Raw genomic sequence first — 25,763 nt, 5'->3', positions numbered from 1 at the left:
TGTGTGATGGAGGGAGAGTGTGTGATGGAGTGAGATGGAGGGAGAGTGTGTGATGGAGTGAGATGGAGTGTGAGTGTGTGATGGAGGGAGATGGAGGGAGATGTGTGTGATGGAGGGAGATGGAGGGTGAGTGTGTGATGGAGGGAGATGGAGGGAGATGTGTGTGATGTGTGCAATGGCTGTAGTGTAGTAGTGTGTGTATGTGTGTAGAAAGCAGGAGGGATGTTTAAACAGTATTATTGAGCAACACGATGAGGGCGCAGGGCCGAGGGGGATTCGCTTTCAAAGTGATACGTTTCTAAAGACACCCTGAATGAATGTCTGTAGGACTAGGCTTTCCATAACATTATTGTTGGCTTAAACGCAATGCTACTGGTGGAGGGTACTCCCACGTGATACTCTTGTCACCGACGCTAGTTGTGTTCATGGCTCCTCCTGCAACATCGACACGGGGCTGAGAGGCTGCAGGGGCAACGCAAAAAAAACTGTTTTTTTCTCTACGTATAGGAAGGGTGTAGAATTGCGCAATGTTCAAGAAAAAAACAAATTGAATTGCGTCCTAAACGTCGTTCGGACTGCTGTGAAGGGTTTGAATTTTCCTTCGGATTCTCAACACCCCAAATGAACTCCGTCAGAGCCAGCAGCAGACGACCCAGGCGAGTGTCGAGGCCGCGCCCGGTACAACCGGAAAGGAATAACCAGGACAGAGGTACGTTGTTTGATTAAGTAAATTGTCTCAAATGTGTGCATTTAAAGCGGTGTCACAAAAACAAATAGCCTTTAACACATTGGTGATGGTGACAGGTACAGATTGGTAGCAAATAGTGTCAGTAAATTCGTCTTGGAAAATGTCTTTCCATTAGTTGAAATGAGGAAATGCCGAGGCTTGTGTTTCCCTAGCGTTCACAGGGCCGCGCTTTGTTCGGCTGCTTTCAGTGGTTGCCTTGGCTGGACAACTATCCATTTATATTGATGCATACTTGCAGAGTGACACCAGATTCGGTCATACAAAATACAGCCAAATATAAATCCCGCTCTCCCTTTGCTCCTTTAGGAACAATTATGATTGGGAAAAGGAAGTAGTTGGGCAGTTAGCTGGTCAACAGCTAGCTAGATAATGAGCAAATTGGTATCCCATGATGACGTTTTTGTAGCCAGCTAGCTTTAGCTCGCTAAGCAGCTGAGCCTTTGTCAAAACGATACTTCTAGTAAATAGACCAACTGGCTTGCAAGCTAGGACATTTCAACATACATTTCCTGTCCAATGGTGTATATATGTAAATCCTGTATTATGTATAATCAAGGCGTGTTGTTAACAAGGAAGCATTTGTTTGTGCGGCACCTTTGTCACCTATCCGTTTGTATTGTAGCTAGCTGCGACATAGTGAGGCAATTCGTTTGGTTTTTCCGGGCGGCCGGCGGTGCACCGGGCAACTGCTACTAATGTCGATTTTATAACCAGACAGCCACCTGTGTTAAACTGGGTCCTCGTTCTCAAGTGACGTGTGTCCAGCATGTTATAACGTCACGGTGATTTTCATACTTTAAATGGAATCTTTGCCAGTGAGGGCGAATTGTAGATTTGTTGTGCTTAAAGCTCCCGCTCCAAGTCATTACCATGTGAATGTTTTAAAACAGGTTGCTGTGTGTTTCTGAAGATCAGCAAGGCACGTGTTTGCTTTCTAAATAAACCCGGTGTCATTAATTCATATTCGCTTCGATCGTGTTCCGCCAATGGCAACATCTCAATTTATTGGGCCCCATGTTATACAAAACGACTTACCCTAGTTATCAGTCCATCATCACGTCGTTGCGTGACTACAATCAAATCAACTAGGAAGCGTTGTGCCTTATGCCAAGTGAATTTCATATGTAAACAAACACTTTTTTTGTACAAGCTTGAAAACAAACAACACGTCTATTCAATAATTACCAACCTATAGATGCAAGAAAAAACGTAGCTCTAACTTGTTTTACAATTTTATTTGATAAATATTGTTTAAAGACGATATCTCTCCTAGCTTAGTGCATTTGCGAAACTGCTTTTATTTTCACGTAGGTTACAGAAGAGTAGGCTACTTCTAACTTACAGTAGCTACTGTAGCTAGCTAACATTGACTATAATGGCCTATAGCTTTCTAATCTACTGTACAGTAACGCATAAGAAAAACACCGTCACAGAAGTAACAAAAACTTGCATTGCTGTAATTTAGAACATCTCTTTTCATTAGCTACTGTACCTAGACTATCTGTTTCAGAAGTATATTACATGTATGTGATAGCTCGCTAGCGTGGCCATAAATAATAAGGATGAGCATGGATGTTTGAATGGCTGCTACTTTCTTCTTTAGTCAAATCAGTCTCCTCTCTGTGAAGACTGCTGGTGTTGCTAGAAGATGCGGCGGTAGCCTGCTATGTGCTCAGTGTTTGTAGTGGTTACTGGCTAGTAGTCCGGGAGAATCCCCAGAGCAACAAGGCAACTCCCTTGTGGGGTTGGCACAGACACACTGGATGGAATGTCAGGCTAAAATGGAGCGACATGCACCTGAAGGTAAGGATTGTAGGTGAGGTGATTTTGATTATGCATTAATCTGCATAGCATGAACGGCTTCAAACAGATTAGAAACCTGGTCATAGTTGCTTTGTGTCAGTTTGACCGGTGCTTATTCTGTACACCGCAAGGGAAACTTTATTGTTGTTTGTGCTTGTTGTTGACAATGTGCTTGAGAGTTCCCTGGGTGGTGATGGTGGTGGTGGAGAGGAGGTTGGGTGTAGTAGAAGGAAGTACATGTTGATGAAAGGCTGTGTTGGTTCACAGCAGTGCCCCTGTATTCACTGCACAGGACAGGAATGTGGACGCTCTGCTGTCTGACATCTCAGCAGCTAAAAACAACACCCTCACTTTGTAGCCATAACATTCCACACAAAGCTAGTACCTGACCTCCACGCACATGGGTCTTAGTGTGTCTCCTGTGCTGTGTTGTCATGGTAATGGGTCTTCATGTCTCTCCTTTCCAGATGAGGACGTCCCCGCAGATATGGTTGCAGAAGAATCCGTTCCTGGAGCTCAGAACAGTCCCTATCAGCTACGAAGGAAGTCTCTGTTGCCCAAGAGAACCGCGTGTCCAGCCAAGAGCAACATGGAGGTAGGACCCCATTACTGGAGGAGGAGGGGTAGTGTTAACATGGAGGTAGGACCCTATTACTGGGGGGGGGGGGTAATGTTAACATGGAGGTAGGACCCTATTACTGGGGGGGGTAATGTTAACATGGAGGCAGGACCCCATTACTGGAGGAGGAGGGGTAATGTTAACATGGAGGTAGGACCCCATTACTGGAGGAGGAGGGGTAATGTTAACATAGAGGTAGGACCCCATTACTGGGGGGGGGGGGGGGTGTTAACTAGGTGTGTATGTGTTGGTGGAAAGTGTGTGCGTGCACGCATGTGGTGGTAACTTAAACGTCTGTGTGTGTGGTAAATAGAAGGTGTGCGTATGTGTGCGCATGTACACATCTTCAAGAAGAAGTGGTAGTAACTATCAAGTGTGTTGTGGTGTTGGTGTGTGTGTCTGTGAGGTGTAATGTCTGGATGTGTTTATGGCATGTGTTTGTGAAGTGTAGTGTCTGGATGTGTGTGTGGTGATGATGCTTATGATGATTTCTCTTCTGTCTGCAGGGAGCTTCTACTTCCACGACAGAGAACTTCAGCCACCGGGCCAAACGTGCCAGAGTCTCTGGGAAGTCCCAAGACTTACCAGGTAAGCTGTCCAACCCTAACCCTGGTCCTCAGTCCTAACCCTACCAAGTAAACTCTATAGCAGTGGTGTTCCACCCTGGTTACCTGGTGGTGGCTACCAGGTAAGAGCAGCTCTCTATAGTATCCAAAGCATTGTACAGGGGGAGATTTTAACCACCAACCTGATATGCGAGTAAATGCTGTACCATTGAGCTATACCCATCCTGTACTATAATATACTGACCAGTAAGCAGGATAAAATATACTGACCAGTAAGCATTATATCATATACTGACCGGTAAGCAGGATAAAATATACTGACCAGTAAGCAGGATATAATATACTGACCAGTAAGCAGGATATCATATACTGACCAGTAAGCAGTATATCATATACTGACCGGTAAGCAGGATAAAATATACTGACCAGTAAGCAGTATATCATATACTGACCAGTAAGCAGGATATCATATACTGACCAGTAAGCAGGATATCATATACTGACCAGTAAGCAGGATATCATATACTGACCAGTAAGCAGTATATCATATACGACCAGTAAGCAGGATATCACCAGTAAGCAGTATATCATATACTGACCGGTAAGCAGGATAAAATATACTGACCAGTAAGCAGGATATCATATACTGACCAGTAAGCAGGATATCATATACTGACCAGTAAGCAGTATATCATATACTGACCGGTAAGCAGGATAAAATATACTGACCAGTAAGCAGTATATCATATACTGACCAGTAAGCAGGATATCATATACTGACCAGTAAGCAGGATATCATATACTGACCAGTAAGCAGGATATCATATACTGACCAGTAAGCAGTATATCATATACGACCAGTAAGCAGGATATCACCAGTAAGCAGTATATCATATACTGACCGGTAAGCAGGATAAAATATACTGACCAGTAAGCAGGATATCATATACTGACCAGTAAGCAGGATATCATATACTGACCAGTAAGCAGTATATCATATACTGACCAGTAAGCAGGATATCATATACTGACCAGTAAGCAGGATATCATATACTGACCAGTAAGCAGTATATCATATACTGACCAGTAAGCAGTATATCATATACTGACCAGTAAGCAGGATATCCCTTGCCTGTGTTTCAGCGCGCTGTTAGAAGAGGGCATCCACAATGGGAGTTACACTCCCTCTGTAGTTTCTAACTGCATCTGCATCCGTTTGTGCAGAAGTTGTAATGTTATGTTTATGTTGTGTATCGAGGATCTGTGTATCTGATGATAGACAGGATACATCATAGGACGTGTCCTAGGAGGGTTAGCGTTACCCTAGGAGGGGATTCAGTTTACTGTAGTTCATTTCCTCTTCATCTTCACCTCATGCAGTTTTTCTATTTCTGATGTTTCTTCTTCTAAAACATTGATGCAGCATAAGCAGTGTTCTTTTTTCAAGTCATATGTTCCTGTTTCATAGACATGTTTTCATGTCATTTTTATTTGTCAAAATATTATAATTATCTCCATGATTGGCACGCCGCCCCCCACACATGCCCTGCACACGCCCCGCCCCTCAATAACTCGTTTTTGAAGACCTATCAATGATCAAAATAACAGTTTAACTAAAATGCCCATCCCTAGATACAATACATTGCTGTCATGATACGATACTGTGGTGTCGCGGTCCAATACAATTTGGTACTTTTCCATACAGCTAAAAAGTACATAAAACATAAACAGCTAGCAATATTGCAAAGAGCTTGCTTAGTGTAACGTGCCTCAGCATATGAAGCAGTAGAGTTGTTCTTGGGCTGTGGGAGGGGCGCAGTGGCACTGACAACATTCTGTCACACAATTTAAGATATCTTATTAGGATTAAGATATTTTATTTTCCAAAGGTAATAGGATTAGTCCAACTAATTATCTGGTTTGCATGCATACAGAAAATCTTGTCCTGAACTGGTTCACAATGAATACTTGTATTGTTACACCCCTACTCTCTATGATAACCAAATTTAGCTGGTTGTTATAGGGTTTTGTTGATAATGGATGATGCTGAATAACCCCACTCCTCCTGGTTGCCCCCAGCAGCGCCAGCAGAGCAGTACCTTCAGGAGAAGCTTCCAGATGAGGTGGTGCTGAAGATATTCTCATACCTGCTGGAGCAGGACCTGTGCAGGGCCGCCTGCGTCTGCAAACGCTTCAGCGAACTGGCCAACGACCCCATCCTCTGGTGAGACTCTCCCCTCTTCCTCTCTCCCTCCACTGGCCAACGACCCCATCTGGTGAAACTCCCCTCTTCCTCTCTCCCTCCACTGGCCATGCCAGTTTGGAGTTGGTTCAACTGGCGAGCCTTCTATGAACCGGTTGGCTTTTCCACGGGATAGAGAGCCACCACAGTGCCAGGTCATATGTGACTGTATAAATCTAATCTTTCCCAGTGCTAGTGTAACGGGTGTGGCCACGTCTGTTACACTAGCGTGGAGCACACCATTAACAATGGCGCCTTGAGAATAATATTAATAACGCAACAGCCTATTTGGATTCTTATTAACAGCGAACATAAAATATACATGTTAGCCCCAGCGTGTAGCTACCCCCTAGCATCGATTACACTGGTAATTGATCACACTGCAGTTAAACAAATCTATTAAACCGTTGTGGAAGAAGTATTCAGATCTGTTACGTAACATAACACTATAGCTAATAAAGGAAGGAATCTCGGTCAAGTGACTTATCATATAAACAACCAATTTGTTGGCTTAAAACCTTAAAACTACATTCCATGACACGGCAACAAAAGTATTCAAAAATGTCTAACTGCTCTAGGCTATTGTTGTCACAAAACCCGGTACCAAGTCGGTTCTCAAACCAAAAAAATTGCACAATACCAGAATTTCTGAAATACCGGGTTGCAGAGTTGGACGCTGACGAGCACAGTGTTGCTGAAACAATCTCACCAGAAGTCTCTAGTGGCCCTCTGAAAAGTCGCTAGATTAGTCACTAGATAAAAAAAATTGTCACTAGGGAAAGCGAAATGTCACTAAATCTAGCAACAATGTCGTTAAATTGGCATCACTGGACAAGCAGCTAATGCTGCAGGGGCTCCACTAAAAGTTGTTGACAAGAAAAGTGGAATAGCCACATATTGAAATACTTACGGTGTGAGGCAGATGACAATGAGAACATACTTTGCCGAAGTTTGTGTTTTGGAGTTTGGGATGGTATATTAACCTTTTGTGCTTGACCAAAAGAACCTCACGAAGCGTTTTTCATCCACTCTTTCTACTTATAAATGATGTTCAAGTCCAGATATATAATTTTTACCTCTACATGTGATCTCTAAGTCATCTGCTGAGTTAGCTTTATGTCTACACTCAGTCCACAGTCTCCACACTTTTCTTTTGCCTTCAGGCCTACATGCATTGTGATGTAATTAATGTTCTGTTGTCATAAGTAGGCTACAGCCTTAGATATTGTATCTTGCTGGCAACAAATGAGTTGTTCAGTAACATATATATATATATTTTCAATTTTTTACTTTGGTATCAAAATGGTATAGAGTAAAGTTTCACTGTTTTTGGTACCAACTACTGAAATGTTGATACCTTGACAACTTGGGCTGCAACTAACGATTATTTTAATAATCGATTCATCTGTCAAATATAAATACAAAAAAGCATTAATTTCCAACCTTTTTTTCAAGAACAGAAATGACAGTGCAAATTCACAGCGCAAAAAATCTTCAGAATGTGCACAAACAGGCACACAATTTTGGAAAAGTTATTAATATTAGCGTGGATTTAATGCTATTTTCATAGATGAGCAATTTATTTGAGACTGTAAAACTATTGAAAATTGTAAGGTTGTGGAAGTAGGCCTGACTTTATTAGAATAATCTGGTGTATATTTAAGATTTTTTGACACCATTTTGAAAAAAGTTAAGATTTGCAAGGATTAAGCTATTTTCAAAGATTAGTGATTTTATATCATTTTATTTGAAACTAACTTTTTTGAAAAAGTAAAGGCTGTGTGTATACCAGACATTGTGAAGATACTCTGATAAGAAGATACTGGTGTCTGTTTGGGGTTTTATATTCTTAAAAATATTATAAAAGTCAAAAATGTTCTAAATGGTATGAGTAGTTTTGACCCGGTCCCTAACGCGACTCTGGAAAGTAGCGTCTTCCGAATGTGAGACGAATGTCAAATATGAAACTAACCTCACCTCGGTCAATTAACACACTTTCAATGCATTTAGTGTGAAATGCTCCCACACCTTGGATGACTTGGGTCCTACTGATTTCTCTGCCTCCGCCACGTCTCTCTGATGGTCTTTCTTCTACCTCCGCTCTTTTATACTCAAACATCTCTGCGACTTATTGAGTGGCGTAGTAGTCGCGCAACACAATGAATCGATAATGAAATTCGTTGCCAACGCTTTTAAAAATCAATTTAATCGATTTGTCGTTGCAGCCGATTCTTTGGCTTTCTAGATGAAAAGAACTGGTTTGATATTAGGCACCAGCTTCGAACCAGCAGTCAAATAGCCTTAACCCTTGTCTTATCTCTGGGTCATTTGTGACCCTTCAGTGTTTTTGACCCCCCCACGTGTTGCGACAACTTTACCTCATACAAAAATAAAGTGAAGCATTTTCTTTTAACCGTCGGGCTGTCTCACACCCCCCACAGCGCCAAGGTTAAAAGAAAATGCATTTTATTTGTTTTTGTTTTGGGTAAAGTTGTCCCAACACAACAATGGGTTGTTGTGGACCTTCGGGTCATTGTGACCTGAAGGCAGCACAGAGGTTAAGGAAAAGGGGTGTGTGTGGGTGTTGACTAAGTTGAAATCTATTACCCCTTTTCCACCAACGCGTTTTGTGTGCTGGTTCGGAGCCGGTGCTTAATCTCGAACCAGTTCTTTCTTTTTGACAGCCTGATATCCGGCTCTGAACCAGGGAATGTGGTTCTCAATTAGCACCACTTTGGAACTGGGCTAGTGCGGGAACCAAGTAAGAACCGCTTGGGCGGGGCTACCGTGACCAACAAGTTTTTACAATTCATATTTCAGCCAAATGGTACGCGTAAATCAGCATCTGAATTCAAATGTAACGAGAAGTGGGCAGTGTAGTTGCTGAAAATGTGCTTATTTTATTGATGAAACTGCAAATTTGTAAATTAGCAGTTACTTTTCGATACCTTAGGTAGCATCGCATTGCAGTGCAGACACTGGTTGCTGCATTTGATCATAATCCTATCAAATGAGTGAAATGACAAACATGAATGTTATGAGCAATTGAGCCTATATTAAAAGGTTCTATGGCATGCTGTTTTTGGATGTTTTTATATAGGCTTTAGTGGTCCCCGAATACTGTATCCAAGTCTCTTTCCCAAAATTCAGCCTTGTTGCAGAATTACAACCACTACGAGCATTCCCACAATGAGCTTTCCTAGAACGAGCTGTTTCTGTAGCTTTAAATACTAATAAGGAGGAGAGAGGCGGCACCATGAGCTAATGTTTACAGTGGATGTATCGCTATGGCTCGTAGCCCCGTTGCTGTAAGTTGCCTCAAATTTGCCCATTCTCATCTGATCACCCTGGTTTGCAGAGGTGCACACTCATAGTAATTTCAATGAGGGGAAAGGCGGATATTGCGGGCGCCATAACACCAACAGCAGAATGGTTATCCAAATAATAAAGAAGTGTACAACACTTGCATTACAGTGTGTGTATTCACTCACATACTTGATGCTATCTACCTTTACATTAGCGACAGTAACTGAGTTGTTAGCTGCAGAGCTAATGTTACAGCCACATTCTAAGGGTACCAAACGAGGTAACCATATACAGTAAAGCAACAAAATGATATAGCATTAGTTGACTTACTTGTCCGAGGTTTGTAGCCGGACCAAGGAGAGTTGGTACTGATCCAGAATTTAATATCAGACGGTCAGCAGGGCGAGCTTTTGTATTGGCTCAAGTAGAGGAAACAGTCATGGCTGAAATGTTGACGACCTGGTCCAGCGTTGGTAGACCGATGACCAGGCAGGTCCTGACAGCTCAAACCCCCCACACCACAAGGGATGTGTGGGGGGACAGAGAGAGGAGAACAGGGATTAGAGAATGCCAGGAGCAGGTAACAGTTACAGTCGTAATAGAATGAGATCCCCACCGGTCAAGTGTGGACTAGTGCAGCAATTTAAGAAAGCTAAGAGGGTATTTGATGTAGCCCCACACACCAAGACAGCGACAGCCCTCCTCGGTTGGAACATGAAATCTGTTCCGGGGGAAACAACTCTAAAATAGGTTATATTTATATGAATAAGAATGAAAACAACCAGTCCCCCGTTGTCTCCAACTAGTATACTATAACAATAACAATATACAGCAACGGAACTATTACAGTAACAATATACAATAAGAGGTTTACTTTTTGTAACATCTAAATGGGCAGCGTGAACACAAGCTAAAATTACAATTTAAAAGTTACATGTGATACACACATAGGCAAACGCACACCCCAGATTTACATAGAAAGTACACACATACTTACCTTTAACAATCATAGAATTGACTAAACAAGAACGTTTTTAATCTAGTTTTAAATGTCGAAACAGTATCAGCCTCCTTAATTGAGACAGGTAATTTGTTCCAGAGAAGAGGTGCTCTATATGAGAACGCCCTACCTCCAGCATTTTTTTTCCTTAATTTTGGGTATTACCAGATAGCCGGCATCTCAAGATCTTAAGATTCAATTGGGCGTACAGTGGTAGGTACAGTGGTGCCAATCCATGCAGAGATTTGTAAGTTAGTAGTAAAACTTTGAAATCAGCTCTGGCTTGGATAGGGAGCCAGTGTAAAGAGATAAGAGTAGATGTTATATGATCAAACTTTCTTGTTCTAGTCAATAGTCTAGCATCAGCATTTTGTACCCGCTGTACATTTTTTAGGTAGGTAATTGGGAGGCCAGAGAACAACACATTGCAGTAGTCCAATCGGGACGTAACAAAAGCATGTATTCGTTTTTCAGCATCATCCTTTGAGAGGAATTTTCGTATTTTGGCAATATTACGTAGATGGAAAAATGCAGTTCTGGTGATTTGTTTAATATGGTACTAAAACGAAAGTTGTTGTCAGGGGCTTACGGTCTCCCACACACATTTAACGCCTAAACGTGTTACATTTCTTATTTTTTATTATTTTGTATATAATTCTTTTTGACATGTCTTTTGACATTTTTATCTCAACATTTTAAGTGAGGTGGCGCACTTGCCCCCACTATTGACGCACCGCCACTGCTCTCCACCCCTCCTTGGCTCCTCCCTCCATCATGTATTTTAGGGACAATGTTCTGCAACTTATCCATGTGTGAATGCCCTGTCATCCTATGAGATCTGTAAGTTTTTCCAGAAACTCGTGTGTTGCCCTGGTGTGTTGTACTGAGGGAGTCAGGTGGCTGAGTTGTTAAGGAATCAGGCTGGTAATCTGAAGGTTGCCAGTTCAAATCCCGGCCTTGCGAAATGACGTTGTGTCCTTGAGCAAGGCATTTCACCGTATTTGCCTCAAGGGAATGTCCCTGTACTTACTGTAAGTCGCTCTGAATAACGGTGCATTCACACTGCAGCATTTTTTACCGCTCTGCACTGCTGGCCTTCCCACAGTGCCCCACCCTCGGGGGCGTGTCAGACAGATTATTTCAGAGCTGTAGTTCTCTTAAATCACTGTTGTAGTTTATATAATGTCATGGCAAATGTGCAGACAAATACAACTTTTACACACATTAAGCAAAAATCCAATAATCTTTTTCCACACTTTTTTTAGGCCGAGTGAAAGATTAAATGCCAGCGGCACTCTATGTAACGGGTCTTGTGCCGGCTGGAAAAAAAGATGCATTGGACATAAACGTTGACATGTGTAACCTTTTATTATATGACTCAAAATCTCTGCAAATCAATCGCTAGATTATGACTTGCCACTACACATTCACAGCATGGATAGCAAGTGGCTGCCAGCCAGCATTTCAGCGTTGAATGTTAATCGTGTGCCGGGTGAGCTAGCTAGACTATGCAGCTAGCACAGAAGAAAGTTATGTAATGTGAAGAAACTGAATTAAAGTACAAAATACACACCAGGGACGCCGACAACCTCAGCAACCCAGGCATCATTTTTTTGTTTACGTCTCTGTAATCGAACAAAGACGTATCATACAATACTGGGTATGAAGACACACATACGATGAGTTGCTCTTCCATCTTGAAATTGTCAAACCTAGAAATGTTTACCATGACCAACAGTTGGTACGTTACAAGAAACAAGAAACCAACCCGATTGGCCATCGCTGGCGTTTTCACACTCCTCACTTACATAAAGTTGAGAAAATCCAACTTTCGCCGCCCCGCTCGGCTTCCCACAATGCCCTACGCGAGCGTCAACGCCCCGCTTGCCTTCCCACAATGCCCTACGCGGGTGTCAACGCCTGGTTTCATTGAAAATGAATTGGAAGCAGAGGCCCCGCTCTGCCCGCCCCGCTGCAGTGTGAACGCACCGTACGAGCGTCTGCCAAATGACTAAATGTAATGTAAATGTGTGCGTGAGTGCAGGAAGAGGCTGTACATGGAGGTGTTTGAGTATACGCGTCCCATGATGCACCCTGAGGCGGGAAAGTTCTACCAGATCAATCCAGAGGAGCATGAGCAGGTGAACCCCTGGAAGGAGAGCTTTCAACAGTTGGTAGGTACACACACACCCCTACACACACACACACACACACCCCTACACACACACACACACACACACCTACACACACACCCCTACACACAGTAAAAGTGAATTTGTTTGGTGTTTCAGTACAAAGGAGCCCACGTGAAGCCAGGCTTTGCGGAGCACTTCTACAGCAACCCTGCCAGATACAAGGGGAGGGAGAACATGCTGGTAAGGAGGACTAGCTCTGGCCTGGGACTGTGTTAGTGGTGGGCTAGCTCTGGCCTGGGACTGTGTTAGTGGTGGGCTAGCTCTGGCCTGGGACTGTGTTAGTGGTGGGCTAGCTCTGGCCTGGGACTGTGTTAGTGGTGAGCTAGCTCTGGCCTGGGACTGTGTTAGTGGTGGGCTAGCTCTGGCCTGGGACTGTGTTAGTGGTGGGCTAGCTCTTTGCAGTGGGCTGGCTGGTACTAACGTTGTGTGTGTGTGTGTGTGCAGTACTATGACACCATTGAGGACGCGCTTGGCGGCGTGCAGGAGGCTCACTTCGACGGCCTGATCTTCGTCCACTCTGGCGTCTACACAGACGAGTGGATCTACATCGAGTCTCCAATCACCATGATTGGAGCTGGTACGCACCTTGTTACCCTCAGACCCATCAGATTCCTCAAACTGTCGCTCCTTAAACAAGATTTGTAAAACCAAGTTATCACACAAATTGTTTTAATATTCTTTAATCCTCTACAATATAGATTCCATACTAGTATATACATCGTATGAAGGTTGCAGGTGTTCTAACTGGTGTTTGTGGTTCAGCGCCAGGGAAAGTGGCAGACAAGGTGGTGATTGAGAACACGAGAGACTCTACGTTTGTGTTCATGGAAGGCTCCGAAGATGCCTATGTGGGATACATGACCATACGGGTGAGATCACCTTATGAGTTATTTACTGGGATGGGATGTGGGGGGCTTGACTTGGTTCAGGATTCAGTTGTGTCCATGAAGATCCTGGTCTCAGTGTGTGTGTGTGTCCTCAGTTCAACCCTGATGACAAGTCTGCCCAGCACCACAATGCCCACCACTGCCTGGAGATCACCGTCAACTGTAGCCCCAACATTGACCACTGCATCATCCGCTCCACCTGCACAGGTAAACACCTCCATCTCCTCCTCACCCCTCCACCACCTCCTCCTCACCATTCTTTTGCCTGGCTGTGTGTGTGTGTGTGTGGAGGAGGAGGAAGGCTGTGGTGGTGTTGAGATGTAGAGTTAGGGGTCCAGGTTGGTAAGGGACAGGAAGTTGTGTCTTTGAGTGATGATTTATTTCCTGTATGTTTCAGTTGGGTCAGCGGTGTGTGTAAGTGGCCAGGGGGCATGTCCTACCATCAAGCACTGCAACATCAGCGACTGTGAGAACGTGGGGTTGTACATAACCGATCATGCACAGGTAACACACACATACCTGACTACGCATAGATCACATTCGTGTGCGGTTGCTAAGCTCTCTCTCCTCTAGGGCATCTATGAAGACAACGAGATCTCCAACAATGCTCTGGCGGGAATCTGGGTGAAAAACCATGGCAACCCCATCATCAGACGCAACCACATCCACCACGGACGAGATGTGGGGGTCTTCACTTTCGACCATGGCATGGTACACATAAACACACACACGCACACACAGGGGAAATGTATTCACAGAGCAGTGTTTTACAGCCTGCTCCTCCTGCTCCTCCCCCCAGGGCTACTTTGAGAGCTGTAACATCCACAGGAACCGCATCGCGGGCTTCGAGGTGAAGGCGTATGCCAACCCCACGGTGGTGCGCTGTGAGATCCACCACGGCCAGACCGGGGGCATCTACGTGCACGAGAAGGGCCGGGGCCAGTTCATAGAGAACAAGATCTATGCCAACAACTTTGCTGGCGTGTGGATCACCTCCAACAGTGACCCCACCATCCGGTTAGTCATCTCCAACAGTGACCCCACCATCCGGTTAGTCACCTCCAACAGTGACCTCACCATCAAGTTGGTCTCTGTCAGCTGAGACCTACAGTGCCCCTGGTTACGGTTAGTTGGTTGTTATCAGAGTGCATCTCGGGCCGTGTATTTCTGTCCAGACCTGACCCTGACGAGGTTACTGGAGCACACTGGCCTGGTTCACCATCTTCACTAAGAACCAGCTGAAGCTGCCCAGGTGTTCACCCCCGCCAGACACAACAGTCCTGGTAACGCAGGTTGCCCCTCTGCTGGTCGTGGTGACAATGGTGACCACACATCCTCATGACCGCTGTCCTCATGTGTGTGTTTCCAGGGGCAACGCCATCTTCAATGGTAACCAGGGTGGGGTGTACATCTTTGGGGACGGGCGCGGGCTGATTGAGGGAAATGACATCTATGGGAACGCTCTGGCCGGTATCCAGATCAGAACAAACAGCTGCCCCATTGTACGCCACAACAAGATCCACGACGGCCAGCATGGAGGAATCTACGTGGTGAGGAGACGCACACACCATACACACACCACAAACATACACACAAGCTAACACATTAAGTCACACCTCTAATGTTAACCCCCCCAGCATGAGAAGGGTCAGGGGGTGATAGAGGAGAACGAGGTGTACAGCAACACGCTGGCAGGGGTCTGGGTGACCACAGGAAGTACTCCAGTCCTGAGGAGGAACCGGATACACAGCGGCAAACAGGTCTGTGTCTGTCCGTGTGTCTGTCTGTCTGATTGATCTAAAGCAGGAAAAGCTGTCTAGACCTACCCGTCTATGTGTCCAGGTCGGAGTGTATTTCTATGACAATGGCCATGGTGTTCTGGAGGACAACGACATCTACAACCACATGTACTCTGGAGTTCAGATCAGGTCAGTCCCCTCTACACACTCACAACCCTGACCACCTGTGTGTGTGTGTGTGCGTGTGTGTGTGTGCCATGCTTGTGATGTGCCGGGGTGTTCCTGTGTGTTGCAGGACTGGCAGCAACCCTAAAATAAGGAGGAACAAGATCTGGGGTGGCCAGAACGGAGGCATCCTGGTCTACAACTCAGGTGAGGAGTCCCACCTCTGGGCTAATCCCAGTCTGTCTGAGGTGTAGTCCCACCTCTGGGCTAATCCCAGTCTGTCTGAGGTGTAGTCCCACCTCTGGGCTAATCCCAGTCTGTCTGAGGTGTAGTCCCACCTCTGGGCTAATCCCAGTCTGTCTGAGGTGTAGTCCCACCTCTGGGCTAATCCCAGTCTGTCTGAGGTGTAGTCCCACCTCTGGGCTAATCCCAGTCTGTCTGAGGTGTAGTCCCACCTCTGGGCTAATCCCAGTCTGTCTGAGGTGTAGTCCCACCTCTGGGCTAATCCCAGTCTGTCTGAGGTGTAGTCCCACCAAGGGGCCAGTTGAATAAAATAGACCTAGTCTTAGGCCGAATCCCAATACTCCCCCTTACCCCTTTCCCTTAGTTTTGCGCGTTCCTGTGAGAGCTAGTGGTGTCCCAATACTCTTTTTGTGCTAGGGGTAGGGCTAAGACGAAGGGGTATACACCCCTTAAAACCAAGTAAGATTGGGAGCTTACATGAACCCTTGGGCTATGTGAATACTGCGCGACCGGCAACAATGGCAGACAGATCATCCAGAGTCCGATAAATGTAATATTTTTGGCTTAATTCATTGATAAAAAAAATGACAGTCTTGTTTTGTGGTATACACAGTCCTGTACATATATATTTGCAACCATTTTCCTAATTGAAACGTTTCTAAAATCGCTAGTTTGTTACGCTAATGTTACAAAACTGATTTGCACAACAGTCCTGCGTTTCTCTGAATAGCATGTCTACAGTTTTAAGTAAACTCCTTTAGCAGCGAATTTAGTTTAATATCAGTGCATAACATACTTTCTTTGAAAAATATCGATACGTGCTAGATGACGTACCTGTAACCAATTGGCGTCCAATTTCTTAGGGATATGTAGCCCTTACCCATCAGTTTCCAAGGCCAAGGGCTAGGGGTAAACTAAGAGCTAGGGGGAGGGGGTAAGGGGGAGTATTGGGATTGGCCCTTAGACTTAAATGCAGCTTTAAGTCCAACTTGCCATAGACACTTCAATTTACCTGTTGCATAAAGCTTTACTATCAGTGACTAACGTAAGACTGACTTAAATAGCCTGTTGCACTTTGCATTATGCGTAAAATAAGACACTACGCGAAAAACGATAAGATGGCGGACAAAACAGCGACACTTGACGGCGAAAGATTGATACATTTAAACCTGATGAAAACCTATATCTGTTGGAGGAATACAATATTGAAAAAGTCTTATTAACAAATAGTGTATGCCTTTTTAAGCTTCTTCAGTTAACCCCAACGCTACTTCCATTTCTCAACGACTCCAACGCAGATGGCGTTAGCGTCAATAAAGTGAGTTATGTTGTCATCTACTCTCGTTTAATAAAATGACATTTTGCGGAAAAGCAGAACCCGGTCAACATTTTCTCCAGTTACAATTAACAAACTTAATTCATTTTGTAATAAATGATGCTAAGATAATGACGTAGCTTACAAACAGATCGTTGGCATAGCAACTCAGCCCTTACCGCAAGGTTTAGCCAGAGGGAGAGGTGGCTAACTTTTCTACCTCAAATGAAGTCAGTCTTACTATTTATGCAACAGACAGGCTTAATTCAATTGTCTTCAATTTAATTGTCTTACCTGACAATTCAAGACAGTCTAAGGCTAAGACTAGTCTTAAACTAAATTTATGCAACTGGCCACAGGGTTTAAAGTATTCTGGCACCGTGCCGGATGTCCGGCGTGCGGCCATGAGAAAAAAAAATTGGGAACTTGCATGCAGTTTAATATTTTCGAGTCAATTGATTTCCTCTACTAATCATATGAGAGGAACGCAGCTATAACTAACATTACAAGCCTATCAGAAGCAGAGCAGGGCGGGTCCTGCCAACACAGTGTGAATGAAATCCAGGCTCAGAGTTGTCCAGGGATACAAAACATCCCAACAAAAATTGTCTGGTTACATTCCCAAAGGTCTAAACAATCCAACCAAGTAAAATATTTTGGCCAAACCACAGTATTACACCCAGAAATACCCATGGACTCATGTTGCATCATCCTAAAGTGGTCGCCTGTTGCACCTAGCCTTTCAGGTAAACTACGTTCTAACTTCAGTTCAGATGTAAACTTCCCTAGAATTTCAGTCTCAAAATGGCCACTGCACTCTGAGCTTTTGATTGACACCTCATTTCACCCAACTACCGGACTCCCACAATCTGTGCGTTCTGCCCCCGTTCTGTCTCTAATGAAAGGTAGTACTTAGAGCAATCATATCCCATATCCAAATACCCCATTAGTATTTCTGACACACAGCAACTGAAGCATGAATACATTAGAGTGCTTTATCTGAACCACTTCTGGTCAAATCCCAGTCTGTCTGAGGTCTAGTCCCACCTCTTGACTAATCTGTCTGACTGAGGTCTAGTCCCACCACGGGGCCAATCCCAGTCTGACTGAGGTCTAGTCCCACCTCTGGACTAATCTCAGTCTGACTGAGGTTTAGTCCCACCTCTGGACTAATCTCAGTCTGACTGAGGTTTAGTCCCACCTCTGGACTAATCTCAGTCTGACTGAGGTCTAGTCCCACCACTGGGCCAATCCCAGTCTGACTGAGGTCTAGTCCCACCACTGGGCCAATCCCAGTCTGACTGAGGTCTAGTCCCACCTCTGGACTAATCTCAGTCTGACTGAGGTCTAGTCCCACCTCTGGACTAATCTCAGTCTGACTGAGGTCTAGTCCCACCACTGTGCCAATCCCAGTCTGACTGAGGTCTAGTCCCACCTCTGGGATAATTCCAGGCTTACCTGGTCTGTGGTCTCGTTCAGGTTTGGGCTTCATCGAGGACAACGAGATCTTCGACAACGCCATGGCGGGCGTGTGGATCAAGACGGACAGTAACCCCACGCTGAGGAGGAACAAGATCCACGACGGGCGAGACGGAGGCATCTGCATCTTCAACGGAGGGAGAGGTGAGGCAGCACACATGGATGCAGAGAGAGAAGTGGAGAGGGAGGCAGCATGCAGGGAGGAGATGGAGGATGGGGAGGCGGAGAGATGATGCAGCATGCGAGAAGTGAAAGATGGGTTTTATCAAAGAACAACCATACCACACGTCTGGTGAGAGAAGATGTCAGAAAAAGTGGTGTGTGGTGAGGAGAGAGGAAGTTTGAGGGGGTGGTGTGAAGAGAGGTGTAAGGAGAGGTGTGGTGAAGGAGACGAGAGGAGGTGCGTAGTGAGGAGAGGTGTGGTAAGGAGAGGTGTGGTGAAGGAGACGAGAGGAGGTGTGGTAAGGAGAGGTGTGGTGAAGGAGACGAGAGGAGGTGCGTAGTGAGGAGAGGAGGTGTGGTAAGGAGAGGTGTGGTGAAGGAGACGAGAGGAGGTGCGTAGTGAGGAGAGGTGTGGTAAGGAGAGGTGTGGTGAAGGAGACGAGAGGAGGTGCGGTAAGGAGAGGTGTGGTGAAGGAGACGAGAGGAGGTGCGTAGTGAGGAGAGGAGGTGTGGTTAGGAGAGGTGTGGTGAAGGAGACGAGAGGAGGTGCGGTAAGGAGAGGTGTGGTGAAGGAGACGAGAGGAGGTGTGGTAAGGAGAGGTGTGGTGAAAGAGACGAGAGGAGGTGTGGTAAGGAGAGGTGTGGTGAAGGAGACGAGAGGAGGTGCGTAGTGAGGAGAGGAGGTGTGGTAAGGAGAGGTGTGTTGAAGGAGACGAGAGGAGGTGCGTAGTGAGGAGAGGAGGTGTGGTAAGGAGAGGTGTGGTGAAGGAGACGAGAGGAGGTGTGGTAAGGAGAGGTGTGGTGAAGGAGACGAGAGGAGGTGCGGAGTGAGGAGAGGAGGTGTGGTAAGGAGAGGTGTGGTGAAGGAGACGAGAGGAGGTTCAGAGTGAGGAGAGGAGGTGTGGTAAGGAGAGGTGTGGTGAAGGAGACGAGAGGAGGTGCGGAGTGAGGAGAGGAGGTGTGGTAAGGAGAGGTGTGGACAGGAGGTGTGTGGTGAGGAGAGAAGGTGTGTGGTGAGGAGAGAAGGTGTGTGGAGAGATGAGGAGGTGTGGTGTGGTTATGGAGAGGAGGTGCGTAGTGAGGAGGTGTGGTAAGGAGAGGTGGTGATGTGATGGGAGGTGTGTGGAGGGGAGAGAGGAGGTGTGGTAAGAAGAGAGGGGGTGTGGTGTGGTTGGTAGGGGGTGTGGTGTGGTTGGTAGGGGGTGTGGTGTGGTTGGTAGGGCTGTCCCCACTCAGTCGATTTTCTGGTCAATATGCTCTTGGTTGACTAAGATTTTTTTAGTTGAGCTGCCGTATGGCAGTGTCACCATTGCTGAATTAAAGAAATGTTCTACAGAAATTGTAGATTATATTATTTAAGACAAGCAAATATATATATATATATATATATTAAATACATTTATATTAAATATATATTTAAAATAAAAGGTGTTATTGTTTTCCCTTTTTTTAATCTGTGCTTTGTTTTGTTAGTTTTTTGCACACGGCATGAGCACAATTGTCTGCCAAACTACAAACTCTGCCATAGCCTACTTTGTCGTTATTAGTCAAAATGGCAAAGAAATCTGTGGTATGGCAGCATTTCATTTACAGTACATTAGGGCTGTCCCCACTTAATCGACTCGTCGATTTTCTGGTCGATATGCTCTTGGTCGACTAAGATTTTTTTTAGTCGAGCTGCCATATGGCAGTGTGAGATCTGATTCCCGCTTGTGTCATCATTGCTGAATTAACGAAATGTTCAACAGAAATTGTAGATGATATTATTTCAGACAAATAATCAAACTAAAAATATATAATTTAAAAGAAAAGGTGTTACTGTTTTCCCTTTCGTTAATCTGCGCTTTGTTTTGGTTTGGTATTTTGCACACGGCATGAGCACAATTGGCTGCAGAACTACAAACTCTGCCATAGCCTACTTTGTCGCTGTTATTAGTCAAAATGGCAAATAAATCTGTGGTATGGCAGCATTTCGTTAAAGTACATTTACAAAGTACCGGGCGACTCGAAAAACATTGAATGCAAACTCTGCCAACAACGTTTTATTTTTAATAGTTCGACGTCGAATATGATGTAGCCTACCACCTGAAAAACGTAAGTTGGTCAAGCCCTACTTCGCTCATGCTAACGCCCTGGGTTGAAAAATTAATATGCCTATTATAAGAATCACATCCAAATCAAATTACATTTTCTCCGGCCAAGACAACAAAATCTTTCTCTGTTGCAACGTTCCCCACTCAGCTTCTACATAAGTTTGCATGCTGTAAGTTCAGGCAGTGATAAGTGCGCTCTGATTTGCACGTGAAACAAACAATATTTGTAATTTGTAGTACATCATTGTAAGAGATACTAAATACCATCGGCATTCAGTTACAACAGGACTGGTGATACGAGTCTTATTATTAGTAGGCTATTAGCGGCTGAATCTGCAATGTCCAGCAGCCATTGAGTCAGATCGGGAAAATGTTTGTACGTTTTTTTTATTTTTTTAAGCGTTTCAAAGTTCGATTAGTCGATTTTCAGTCGTTTTTGTCGAGTCTTGGTCGACCAAAGAAAATCTTAGTCGGGGACAGCCCTACAGTACATTTACAAAGTACCAGGTGACTCAAACGTTGAATGCTACTTCGCTCATGCTAACACGCGCTGTGTTGAAAAATGAATATTCCTATTATAAGAATCACATCCAAATCGAATGACATTATCTTCTACGGCCAAGACAACAAAATCTTTCTCTATTGCACCGTAATAACTTATTTTATAGCGGCTGAATCTGGAATGTCCAGCAGCTACATTGAGTCAGATCGGGAAAATGTTTGTACATTAATATTTGTTGAGTGGTCATTCTCCCTTCTTACGTATGTATTTCTTTCATATTATCTCTTAAAACTGTGAGGTTAAACATCACACAAAATGGTTTGATGAAAAACATTGTGACATTTATAGAAGAAAAATCTTGAGTTTTGATCGACCATAGAAAATCTTAGTCGGGGACAGCCTTAATGGTTAGGGAGAGGAGGTGCGTAGTGAGGAGAGAGGTGTGGTAAGGAGAGGAGGTGTGTGGTGATGGCAAGGGTGTGTGTGTGGTGACGGTGGTGTTTCTCTCCAGGAGTTCTGGAGGAGAACGACATCTTCAGGAACGCGCAGGCGGGGGTTCTGATCAGCACCAACAGCCATCCCTCTCTAAGGAAGAACCGCATCTTCGACGGCTTTGCTGCAGGTAAGAGCCTCAAACTAGGTGGAGGGAGATGTTTACTGGAACATCCCTGTTGACTGGAACATCCCTGTTTACTGGAACATCCCTGTTGACTGGTAGCTAGGGTTGGGCGGTATATACCGTGCGACTGTAGAAATGTCAACCGGAAGAGATTTGGCTATAACGTTTCAACCGCGGTATACTTGATATTTTTGTATTACATGTGTCAATTAAATGTCTGGTTGTTGTATTGTATATAAGCCATCATATAAATCGCATTCTTGCGATATTTAGAATTGTAGTTAAACTTTTATTTGATTTGCTATTTTCGTTTGACCTTGAAGCACATTTGTGTTGGCCTGATGGAATTTTCGATGTGGAGTGTATTTTGTCTAAGCGGACCACATTCATGTCGATGCAAATTAATTATATATTTGATGACCCATTCTGTAGGTAACTAATTCGATTTGTTGTTCAAGTTTTATGCCTCGTGCTGTAAAATTATTGTTGTAAAGTTACACTGGTTGCGTTGCTAGTATTCTTGATCTAGGATGACTAGTGAAGGCTAACTACTAACAGAGTGAGGTCATGCCGGGAAATATCAAACTGAAGCTTTAACGTATCGACCAAGCTTTAACAAGGTTAATACGCCGAAACCGAAGTTAGATATGGATAGTAAAACTCAGACTGATCGCTTTCGCTAATTTAAATTTTTTTGTCGGAGGGCATTACGGATCCGTATTGAGCTCTTATAGTAGGTCACCACGCAGATGGCATGACTGTGCATCAGAACGCTCGTACTGTCGTTGCCTTTAAATAATAGCCAGTAACGTCTTGTTTTACATATTTACAGAACAATTACTGTACCTTGATAAATACCGTAACCGTAATATGAAATTACTAATACCGTAATAGAAGATTTTGGCCATATCGCCCACTCCTACTGGTAGCTGATCCCTGTTTACTGAAACAGATGCCTGTTTATTCGAACAGATCCCTGGTTACTGATAGCTGATCCTCTCATGCTCCTCCTGCAGGTATAGAGATCACCAACCATGCCACAGCCACTCTGGAGGGAAATCAGATCTTCAACAACCGCTTCGGAGGACTGTTCCTGGCATCTGGTGTCAACGTTACCATGAAAGGTAGACAGGTCATGAACCCTGACACTAACCCTAACTGAGATGATTAGTTTGGCATGGGTGAAATTAGACACCATATTGCAGCATATATATCTGAGGTGTGTTGGATGTTGTTGCACCTGAAGGGCTCAGCCAGAAGTTCATATCCTGTACATAACCCCACCCACTCCTGTCGCCCCCAGATAACAAAATAATGAACAATCAAGATGCCATTGAGAAAGCTGTGAGCAGAGGTCAGTGCCTGTACAAGATTTCCAGTTACACCAGCTATCCAATGCACGATTTTTACAGGTAAAAATCTCCCTGTCCATCCTCCCTCACCCTGCTGTACAACCCCCCCTGAGCTGCTGCTGACAGCTCCTAATGCCCTCTTTACAGGTGTCACACCTGCAACACAACAGACCGCAACGCCATCTGTGTGAACTGCATTAAGAAGTGCCACCAAGGGCACGACGTGGAGTTCATTCGGCACGACAGGTCAGTCCTCACCCAGGACCCCTCACCCATGACCCCTCACCTCCTCAATAGGACCCCTCACCTTCTCACCCAGGACCCCTCACCTCCTCAATAGGACCCCTCACCTCCTCAATAGGACCCCTCACCTTCTCACCCATGACCCCTCACCTCCTCACCCATGACCCATCACTTCCTCACACAGGACCCCTCACACAGGGCACTCTCACCCCCAACCCCCTCACCCAGGACCCCAAATTTAAAATGACTGGTAGATGAAAATAAATTACCAGCCAATAATATTTTTTACCGGCCAAAATTAAACCTGGCATTTCAGACGTACTCTGAAGTTGCTTGACATAAACAACCTTTACCTATGATTTTAAAATCATTGTAAATCACTCTCAGAATGGATTAAACAAATCAACCAATTTTACTATTTGAAATAATGTATTAATTCAGGGGGTTCCAGGGGCCTACTACTCCTCTTGCTCAATGTAAGATGGGTTGTCCTTGTCCATCAGGTTTGGTCTTCGCATCGGACCAGCTGGCTAAAAGCAGAATTCGCATATCTCTTGAAATGCCCTACTTGACTTTTTTGGTGTAAAACTTTAGTTGTAGAATTGACTGAACTGTAAAATTATGAACTTTGTGACATGACGTGACCAAGAAAGAGACATGGCTGCCAGTAAGACTATGCGGTCTATCTGGGGACGCACTCACTCAAATTTCAAGACTTTCGTGACCCAAATTCAGATGTGACAGATCAATGGGCAATTGCTTTCTCTCTTAAATGCTATCATCCTCAACCTTTTTTGTCTTTTTGAATCTAAATATTTGCATTATCCATGTAATTCTCTAGCTGTTATAAAGGCTATCTTCCCGGTTTTCTGCCACCTAGATGTGCGCACAACTGTTCGTGTTGGCGTTGCAAGCTTTTTAAAACCATGACGGGCACGGTAGTCGGGAGCTGTACTCCGCAATTTCACTCTCCAAATGGCGGAGCATCGGACACATTTAGTTGCCAGCCCAAAAATGTACACGCCATTGGGTTAGGGTTAACCCTAACCCATTGGCGCTTGGCAGGTGCCAATTTCGAGCCCTGATTCCTCCCCCCGACCCCCCTCACCCAGGATCCCCCATTCTGTGTATGATAATTGTCCGTCTTACACACAGAAAGCTGTTTCATCAAGGGTGGAATGAGGTTCCACCAGGACAGTTGAGTTCCACTGTAGTCATGACTGTGTGTCCTCTGCAGGTTCTTCTGTGACTGTGGAGCGGGGACTCTCTCAAACCCCTGCACGCTGGCCGGAGAGCCCACACACGACACGGACACGCTGTATGACTCGGCGCCCCCAATAGAGTCCAACACGCTGCAGCACAACTAGGCTGCACACCTGCCTGGCAGAGGAGGAACAGCCGGACATTCACATGACAGTTCAGTTTCACAGAACGTGTACAGATGACTTTTAAAACAAGAGGCCGAGCAGAGGAAGAGAGGATCTATTTAATACGTTCTGCTGTGGACACCACGCCCCCCTGCCCCACTCACACCTGCAACACAATTGGCTGAAAGATGGCCATGTTGTCAGGGGCTGAGGATGGAGACATGGTGACTCAGGTTATTATGGGATGTTGGGCAGCCAGGCTGTTGGGAGGGGGGTTAATGGGGGGGGTGTGGCCAGACAGGAGACATGGCCATGACACAATGCTTCCATCCGTCTCCAGGCAACCGTTGCGCTGGTATATATATGTACCCTCTCTCCCCTCTAGCACTTCGGGTTTTCTGTTTTCTTTTTTTAAGGAAAAAAAAATGTTGATATTGATTTTAATGCTCATGTAGTTTTGTATTTTCATGCAAAAATCTTAATGTACTTGAATGTCTTTTATTTTATTAAATGTGTATTATAATTGTTTTGGTTATTACACCCTAGACTTGCTGTAATTGTACTCATGTCGCAGTATCTAAGTTCTTTCTATGAAAGAGAACAGAAAAAAAATAACACTAAATCTTTTCTCCAGCAATGTTGATGTTTTTATGTGGGACTCTGAAATAAGGGAAATACGTTAAGATTTCAATTCTTTGGATGGTGTGATTTCACAAGACTTCTCACCAAACCAGAGCCTCAGTCCGGAAACCTATCCTCGTCCACCTGAGGCGCTCTCTCTAACAGGGACACTTTGTGGCAACGTTTTGTTGCTGGGGAGGAAAACTAGGGGGTGATACACATGCTCTGGAAAGGTGCAGGGTGCTGAGCGCTCCATCCTGTCCAGAAGAAGCTCCACACCGCCGAGACACGACAGGAAGTCTTGTGAAATCATTGCTGGCCCGTCTTCTGAAGATTCCTCTTAACGTTAAGTTAAATATTGCTGGAGATTGTTCCCTCCCCATGCTGAGACGAGTATCTGTACAGCTGTACGTTCCATTGCTTTCTTCCTGACCATCCATATGTATTGGTGACTGTGCGTTCTCATACAGCCTGAATTGTATGCATGACCATAACAT

General features: G+C 44.8%; 1 protein-coding gene across 9 annotated transcripts; it reads left to right on the top strand.

Moving 5' to 3' along the window:
* Nucleotides 1-420: 420 nt before the first annotated feature.
* fbxo11a (F-box protein 11a) lies at nt 421-25,173 on the top strand. 9 transcript variants are annotated; one of them, XM_084666999.1, is made up of 23 exons: nt 1,900-2,055; nt 2,352-2,551; nt 3,019-3,146; nt 3,677-3,758; nt 5,816-5,960; nt 12,329-12,458; nt 12,576-12,659; nt 12,924-13,056; nt 13,242-13,348; nt 13,462-13,573; nt 13,764-13,870; nt 13,940-14,077; nt 14,166-14,416; nt 14,736-14,916; nt 15,004-15,126; nt 15,209-15,294; nt 15,401-15,477; nt 18,308-18,451; nt 21,576-21,686; nt 22,700-22,807; nt 22,987-23,095; nt 23,183-23,281; nt 24,516-25,173. In XM_084666999.1, exons 2-23 carry the CDS (start codon nt 2,512-2,514, stop codon nt 24,643-24,645), a joined length of 2,625 nt encoding a protein of 874 aa, XP_084523125.1. In that variant the 5' UTR covers nt 1,900-2,055; nt 2,352-2,511; the 3' UTR covers nt 24,646-25,173. The 9 variants fall into 9 exon arrangements, 8 of the variants coding, with proteins under 8 accessions (XP_084523122.1, XP_084523120.1, XP_084523123.1 ...); XM_084667000.1 differs by having other exon boundaries at nt 1,903-2,055; nt 2,377-2,551; XM_084666996.1 differs by lacking the exons at nt 1,900-2,055; nt 2,352-2,551 and adding an exon at nt 421-709 and having other exon boundaries at nt 14,166-14,383.
* Nucleotides 25,174-25,763: the final 590 nt, after the last annotated feature.

Source organism: Hypomesus nipponensis, chromosome 11 (assembly GCF_054491055.1).
Source record: "Hypomesus nipponensis isolate SF chromosome 11, ASM5449105v1, whole genome shotgun sequence".
Classification (NCBI taxonomy): domain Eukaryota; kingdom Metazoa; phylum Chordata; class Actinopteri; order Osmeriformes; family Osmeridae; genus Hypomesus; species Hypomesus nipponensis.
The sequence above is the reverse complement of the archived record's forward strand: the minus strand, read 5'-3'. Positions and strand labels throughout refer to the sequence as shown.